The 8,205-nt window shown below is 39.0% G+C and overlaps 1 protein-coding gene across 1 annotated transcript in view; it reads right to left on the reverse strand.

Annotated features, from left to right (window-relative positions):
- Positions 1-3,832: 3,832 nt before the first annotated feature.
- LOC103209154 (guanylate-binding protein 2-like) overlaps positions 3,833-8,205 on the reverse strand; it is a 14,238-nt gene continuing 9,865 nt past the window's right edge. The window contains exons 6-9 of the mRNA XM_007954936.1: positions 7,468-7,778; positions 5,976-6,078; positions 5,142-5,335; positions 3,833-3,946 (exon numbers count right to left, since the gene is read on the reverse strand). Of these exons, the coding sequence (XP_007953127.1) occupies positions 3,833-3,946; positions 5,142-5,335; positions 5,976-6,078; positions 7,468-7,778 (722 nt within the window). The remainder of the gene's footprint in view (positions 3,947-5,141; positions 5,336-5,975; positions 6,079-7,467; positions 7,779-8,205) is intronic.

The raw sequence follows: 8,205 nt of genomic DNA on the forward strand, positions 1-8,205 counted from the left end.
TGATCCCTTTCCAAAGAAGTATTCAGGTATTTGTCTTCAATCTCATTAATTCTGTCTTCCATTGCATCAATTCTACTCCTTTGTCCTTCCAATGTGTCATCTATTTCTGACAATTTAGTATTAACCTTTCAGATTTCTATCTGTAGATTTAGAATTTCTAATTTTTCATTTATTTTGTCATTTTGTTCTTGTATTTTCTTCCAAAATTCTTCTTGGATTTTTCTGTGTTTTCTTTGGTCTGTCTCTCTATTCTTTGAAGATATCTAAATATAATTCTTTTGAATTCCTTATCAGAGACTTTCAATGCTGGTTCTTCCTCAGGGATGTGTTCTGGGTCTGTATCCTGCTCCCTTGTCTTTACCACTTTTTCTTGCTTCTTTGTGTGGACTGTGATGGCCTGTTGTCTCCGAGACATCATGGTATTGTTGTATTTATATCTCTTGTTTGTGAAGAGCAGCCAAAGGTGATTCAGGCTCTTCTTGGTGTTTTTTTTTTGTTTTGTTTTGTTTTTTTAATCATTGTTCCACTGGTGGAGAAGGAGGTGGTGGCTCTCACTCAGTAAGTGAAGGTGGAGGAGATGCGGGTCTAGTCATGTCTTATGGGGACTGTTGTTGTCTCCCACTCAGTTAGACAAAAATTACAATTGAGTAACCATCAAAAAACTAAAAGCACATAGACAAAAAATACACCATGTAATCACACAGGAACAAAAAAAAGAAAAAAAGAAGAAGAAGAAAAAAACAAGAAACCTGCAATATCTGGGGATAGGGCACTAAGAGAAAAAAGGTAGAGAAGGAGAATAATGAAGAAACAAATGGGAAAAATGCAAAAAGAAAAGCAAAGAATGGGGTTAATCATGAGTAAAAAGGTAAAAAAAAAAAGAATTAAAATTTAAAAAAAAAATCTGAAAGCTAGGACCTGGGAGGGAAAGAATAAAAAATAATAGTAAAAAGAACAAAAGTATTAATAATAATAGTAGTTTTAAAACAGACAAATACAAGTGAACTGAACTCCAGAAAAAAGAAAGAGAAAAAGGAAAACAAAGAGAAAGAAAATATGAGTGGAGGACAGGCCAGGGCACCTAGGCTCCATCTGAGCACACAGACTAGGATGGAGTTCCTGCGGGCCCAGAAGGTAGGTGGGAGTGGGGGATCGCCACTCCGCCATTCACCAAGTGGGTGTGGGGTATAAGAGTAAGAAGAGGAACATCGCACCTTTTCAGTTGTGCAGGTCTGGAGTGTCCTTGGGGTTACTGGCAAGTAGAACCTGTTCTTAAGCCCCTGGAATCTGGGAGAGTGCTTTCTCTTTAAATATCCAAAATGGTCAAGCCACTTGTAAACATCCAAAATGGCAGCACTCTCTGGACAGGCAAAAGTCCACAGCTCAGCCCGTCTTCCTCTGCCGCTGCTTCACCTTTTTCTCCAGCCACCAGAGCAGTCCTCCATGCAGTTCCTGGCTAGCAGGGTTGATTTTTAGGTTAATTCTTAGGTCATACCCCCACCCACCAGCCATTCCTCGGAAGGAAGATGGGCAGTCTACTTCCGTAGTGATACTGCCTCGGAAACCCAAGGAGGGGTCTCTATGAGTCGGGCCCGACTCGATGGCACAACAATAACCACAACCACCACTCAGCACTCTCCAAGCTGTCTGTTCCATGCCATCAAGCTTGCTCAGGATTGCTGCCAGACCGCAGCTCCATATGTCTCCTTTTTTGGTATTTTCATGCAAATTCTTCTGCTAGTTGGGGTTTAGTCCACTTCTGTATCTTCCCTTCAAGGCTCAGGGGCCCAGGATTTTCTTCTGTGTCTGTGTTAATTGGTTCCCCTTTTCTTTGTTGAAGAGGGTCTGTGCAGTCTTTCTGCCTATTCTGCCATCTTGGAATACTCCCTGGTCAGATTTTTATAGTATTTATAGTGTCTATCTCTTAAAGTATGGGGCATGTCTATTAATTATAGGCTGTATCACTATATGCATTTAGTTTTGCAGCCCTGGGATACATCTCTTTGAGATAGTCAGTTGGAGATAGTCAGTTTGGTCTCCAAAATTGCAAAATAAAGACAGGTGTGTGATCTGTTATTTGGAAGAACCTGTTACATAAATTAAAGAGTGATTTCAAGTATGGCTTTGCATTTTAAAGTCCCAAGACCACTCTCTTAATTTCAGGTGTGGAATTTTTTTTTTTTTTTCACTTTTAAGCTCCTTTTCACCTAAAACATTCCATGCCACTTGCTTAGGGGCACACCTACAAGGATTCATTTTTTTCAGAAGGCTGGCAGTTCAAACCCACCAGCCACTCCTTGGAAGGAAGGTTGGGCAATCTACTTCAGTAGAGATACTACCTCAGAAACCCAAGGAGGGGTTGCTATGAGCTGGAACCGATTCACTGGCAGTGAGTTTGGTTTAGGTTTAATGATTCTCCTATGCAATGGAGGCAATCCCAGGTAGTTAGAAAAGTAATCTGTAGTATGTGGGAGTTTAGAGAGAGAGGGTATACACTGTGAGCGCAGCTCTGTGCTAGGTAATGAGATGTGTATGAAAAGTAATTAGACATAGTGTCTGCCCTGAATAGGACTTACTCTACTGGGTGAAATGGACTTTCACACAAAGAATAAAAGCAAAGGAATGGAGAGGACAAGGAGGGAGGAGCACCGAATACCTGAGTTTCAGGTGTGGAATGGCTAGCCTCCGGAAACCATTGGAACAGCTGAAACTTTTACCCATGAGGAGTTTATTTTTATATTAGTTAATGTGATATGGAATACATTTTCCTTTTTTTCCCAAGCTGCTATATTTGTTGTTATTGTTATGTGCCGTCAAGTTGGACCCGACTCATAGCGACCCCTCCTTGTGTTTCCAAGGCAGTATCACTACGGAAGTAGATCGCCCCATCTTCCTTCCCAACCAGCCTTCTGGTTAGCCATAAAGTGCTTTAGGCACTATGCTACCAGAGCTCCCAAGCAGCTATATAGTTGTTCTTATTTATATTTCAGTTTGCTTCTCCAGCTCCCATTCTATTCTGTTTCCATTGATTCTTATTAAACTCAGTACTTCACATTAAGAAGACCATAATGTATATATTTTTAAGTATCTGACAAGTGGAATTCTTTCCCAATACATTGCTTTGTCTCTTCTTATCAACCAGCTTTTCTGAGTGAAAATTAGGATCACTTGATGAGGATCCTCCAAAATTCTGTTATAACTAACTATACTGGATATAGCAGGCAAATAGAAATTGATTTCTAGATAATTAATTTCTAGATATTTAAATTTTATGTTAAATTTAAAATAACATGGATAATTTATAGTTAATTATAGATTGTATATTTATAATATACGTTTTGGAAGATGTACAGCCAGAATGCTTTTTAGATGCAAGAATGGCAAGACTTTGTCTCATGTACTTTGGACTTGTTATCTATGAGGAGGAACTAGTCCCTTAAGAAGGACATAATGCTTGATAAAATGAGGATCAGTGAAAAAGATGAAGACTCTCAATAATATGGATTGACACAGTGGCTGCAACAATGGGCTCAAACATAGCAACACCTGTGAGCATCCTGCAGTATTGGGCAGTGTTTCATTTTGTTGTACAAGAGGTCACTAAGAGTCAGATCCAACCCATGGCACCTAACAATAACCAGAAATAAACAATTGCTCAGTAAGTAACACGTTGCATCCACACTTAAACTTTGTATTTGCAAACTTTATGGCTCAAGAAAAGTACAAGCATAATTATTTCAAGTTTAATGTCAATTAGCTGATGTTCTGAAGTTGCTCATTCAACTTGTGCTGTGGGGCAGGGAGCTGGGTAAGGAAACTGTTCTGTAGATTTTTAGAGTATGCTACATGGGCCTGATGGTTCGTTTCTCCTCTGGATATCCTGGATCTCTCTTTGCATTTTCTTGCTCTCATTTTCAAATCCTTCCTTGAGAAATTTTTCCTGCTCCTAAAAAGAGAGAATAGGGTCTGAAACTCACACAACATAAAACTTGTCCCATAATTGACAAATTAGTTCCCCTTTCAGAACTTACATTAAACCCTCAGTAGCTTTTGACACTCATTCTTGACAACCTTTCCTCCCTTAACTTCTATGATATCACTCTCCTGAGTCTTCTAGTCTTTCTCTGCCAATAATTTTTATGGGTCTTCTGCACTAGCTTCAGAAATGTTCTTGTCTGATGGTTTCTCAAATATTGGTGCTCTAGAATTCCATTCTTGGACTCCTTTAGTCCTATTCAACATGATCTTTCTAGAAAAACTAATTTTTTTTTTTTTTTTTGCTTCAACTTTCATCTATATAGTGTAGAGTTTAGGAAGGTAAGAAAGATGGGTGAAATCTAAAGGAAAAGTTACTAAATGACCTTCACAACTGGAGGAAATTCTAATCAAAGAATCAAGTACAGTCTCCACAATTTTGGTGGCAGAAGTAATAGAAGAGTGTTTATGAGATCAAGGCCTACAATGGCAATTCTGGACTGTATCCAAACTCAACCTAGAATCAGAGTAGGACCTCAAGACCAGAAAGATAAGGGCAGACTGAGCATTTAACCAGTGTGAATAAGTAGGTAGATAGTAAAGGGGTCTTCCTATTCATCAGGGTACATACTGAGATAAAGTCCTACCAGATGGCAGAAACAAAATCACTGTGGGCTCCACTGAATAGGAAAGATGAGCAGATAATTTCCCAGGGGGTAGGACCCAAAAAAAGTTACTTGTCTAACATGAAATTATAATTTCTTCACTTGAAAAATGAAACTATTATAGCTCATGTGCCATTTTATGAGGAATTAATCACAGAATGCCTAACAATTAATAGCTACAGTTTTTAGTGTTATAACAAAGAAGGAATTTTACCCTGCAAAATTGTGAAAAAAAAGTTTTGCACTGGACAGCCAAAGGACAGATGAATATACATATGGGATGATAAAAAATCTCATAGAAGTAAGAACTTTACTTGTTATTTTTTTCTCTATATTCTTTCTCTGTAATCAGAGATAGGTGTGGACAGAAATACAAAGGAAACACAAATGCAGTAGGACTTCTAGGCTGGAAAGGTTTTTTTCATGGGTATCATGTTAACCCCTACACTATGTTTTTGATTCAACAGTGGAAGAGAAAATTTAGATGTGACAATTGTGTACCCGAAGTTTCAGAGCAATGGTTCTTTCTTGCTCTTTCAGCAGCTGGGCCCTGTCCCTCTCCACCTTCTCAGTCAGTTGTCTCACATGTTCCTGATAACTTCTTTCTTTCTGTTCCATCATTTGCTCATTCTTCCTTTGGAGTTCCTCCAGCATTTTGTTTGCAGCCTCTGCAGCTTCAGCCTTTGCACGTTCCACTGAAGAGGAAAAAGAAGCAGGGAAATATGAAAATTGAATTTTTATCCCTTTCATCCTTTTTTAGATTTTGGTTATCCTTAGGTCATAGAGAAAACTTCTTGTGGAATTTTTTTGCTCTGGATAACCAGAAGATAGGTGACCATATACACAGGGTGAGAAAGAAATCCCAAAGAGTAAGAACAATACTTGCTATTCCATCTTTAGAAGTCCCTGGTTGGCGATTTGAACTCACCCAGTGGCTCTTTGGGAGAACGGCCTAGTGATTTGCTTTGGAAAGTTCACAGCCTTGAGAACCCTACAGCGTAGTTCTCCTCTGCACACGTGTGGTCATCATGAGTTTTAACTGATTCAGTGGCAAACAACATTCGTTCTCTACATTGATGATTCCAGGTGGACCAACATAGCTAACCTACACTTGTTGGGCTTTCCATCTACCTAGAATGTTTTCAGGAGCTCTGGTAGCATAGTGCCTAAAGGCATTTGACTGCTAACCAGAAGGCTGGTGGTTCAAACCCACCAGCCACTCCTCAGAAGAAAGATTGGGCAATCTACTTCCATAATGATACCACCTCAGGGTCGCTATGAGTTGGGTCCAACTTGACAGCACATAACAACAGAATGTTTTCAGCTTGTCCTCACCTTCGATCTCTTTTTCCTTTTCTGTGAGTGATTGATCAGTCTTGAGAAGTGTATCAGCCACTTCTTCTTTCATTTCCAAGTACTTCTTTAGTTCCTCTTCTGCCTAGTGACACAGAGGAAATTAGAATTGGAGCATGGAGCCTATAGGTTAAAGCAAATGTCTTCAATACGTCTTTCCATTCACTTTAATCTCACCACCTATGTGACAACTAATTCTAGAATTTGAATAGCCTTTCAAACTTAACATCTAAAAGTCACCTCTGGATCCCCCTCCAACCCACTCCTTTTTAAATCATCTAATTTTAGTAATTAGTAACTCTGTTCTTCCAACCATGTGGGTTAAAAGGCTGACAGTCATCCTTGGTAACTTTTTCTCACACATCCCACTCCCACAACTAGTCATCAACCAATCCTGATGGCTTAAGTTTTAAAATATAACCAGAACTCATCACTTGTCACCTGCTTCACAAAATGCCTTACTTCAAGGCATCATCATTTCTTGCCTGGACAGTTCAATCAGCTTCATCACAGGTCTCCCTGCTTTCACTCTTGCTCTCCTATAATCTATTCTACACAGAACATACGTAGTTGTTCTATATTATTTTAGGGAGCTTTGGTAGCATAGTGCCTAAGGCACTTGACTGCTAACCAGAAGGCTGGTGGTTCAAACCCACTAGCCACTCCTCAGAAGGAAGATGGGGCAATCTACTTCCGTAGTGATACTGCCTTAGAAACCCAAGGAGGGGTTGGGTCTAACTTAATGGCACGTCACAACAGCAACAACAACATATTATTTATGTCAGTGCCATCACTCTTGTGCTCCAAACCGTCTATTGACTTTCCAAAATTCAAACTTCTTTCAGTGCCCTCAAAGCACTGCCTTGTCTGCCCCCTGTCCATTTCTCTGACCTTATCTCCTGCCACCTTTCTTTATCTACAACTTTCCTGTCACATAAGCTTTCTTGCTTTTCTTAGAATATATGCTAGTTTCTTCTTCTGGACCATTTACTTTGTTGTTCTATTTGTTTGAAAGTTTCTTCCCCTAGATAGCTGTTCGGATCACTCACTCCATAACTTCTATGAAGATTCTGCTGAAATGTTACTCCACCAGGCAATGCCTTCTCTAGGAAACCACATAAGAATGTCACTACATTTCCTTCCTCTTTCACACCTTTATTCTGCTTCATTTCTTTTTAAAGTACTTTTTCTCACTGTGCTGCAACTTGAAAACTGCTCAGCATATAAATAGATATGAATCAAGAATTGTTGAATGATTGGATGAATAAATGAATGAATGAATTCTACCATTTCTGAGTATTCAATCTGTGTTTCCAAGGATGAACCCTCTATTTGGCCCAAAATAGTCTTTAATTGAATGAATCAGTGAATGGATGAATAAAAGGCAGAGACACTGTCATTTTACTTGTTTCCTCTGGTGTTTAAAAGAGTCACCAAAGCAACTCCCCAAAAACAGTACCACTAGATTATTTACCTGCACCCCCTTTCTGGGTATCTCATTGTACTTATTCTTCAGTTTCCGTTTCTTTTGAATAAAGATATGATAGCCCCCTGCTTTAGAAAATAGCCCTTGCTTCACATCATCTTCTAGAGGCTCAAAAATTTCTTGAAGTAAAACTTTGCAATAATCTGTGGATGCTTGTACATTCTGTTTACAATAATCCTCTTGCTTTGCTTGTAATTTGTCCTGTGAGAAAGTAGCACAGATGGTAAAGTAAACAATGAGGAAGATGTTGACCACACATAAACTGTTGGGAAATGTTTCTCTAGCATGGACTGTGGCATCTAAACAGGTCCACATCCCTCACTTTGTCATGAGATCCTAGACCAGCCTGAAGTGTACTTGGTAGAAAAAATATTTTTCTTTGTGTGTGATTTCCTGAAGCTTCTTTACCCTAGCTTTCCTGCTTCAGAGAATGATTCTCAAACACAGACATTATTTCATATAAAACTTTTCTTTTCAGGTCTCTGATTTCAATATTAGTTAAGTATACAAAGTTGGAATCAGGCAGGTCTGTGTGGAGTTCTTGATTCAAATGCTGTGATTTTGTGCCACTCATCATTTGTGAACTAAGGTTTTTTTGTGTGTGTGTGTGTAAAATGGGAATGGAACTTTTCTTCTGGAACTTTTGGTGGTGTAATATCTACTTCAAAGATTTCTTGTGTGAGTTACAGTGATGCAAAGTATTAAGCTCCGTGCCTTTTCTATAAG

This window comes from Orycteropus afer, unplaced genomic scaffold (genome assembly GCF_000298275.1).
Source record: "Orycteropus afer afer isolate SDZICR_OR568_19922 unplaced genomic scaffold, OryAfe1.0 scaffold00482, whole genome shotgun sequence".
In the NCBI taxonomy this organism is placed as follows: Eukaryota; Metazoa; Chordata; class Mammalia; order Tubulidentata; family Orycteropodidae; genus Orycteropus; species Orycteropus afer.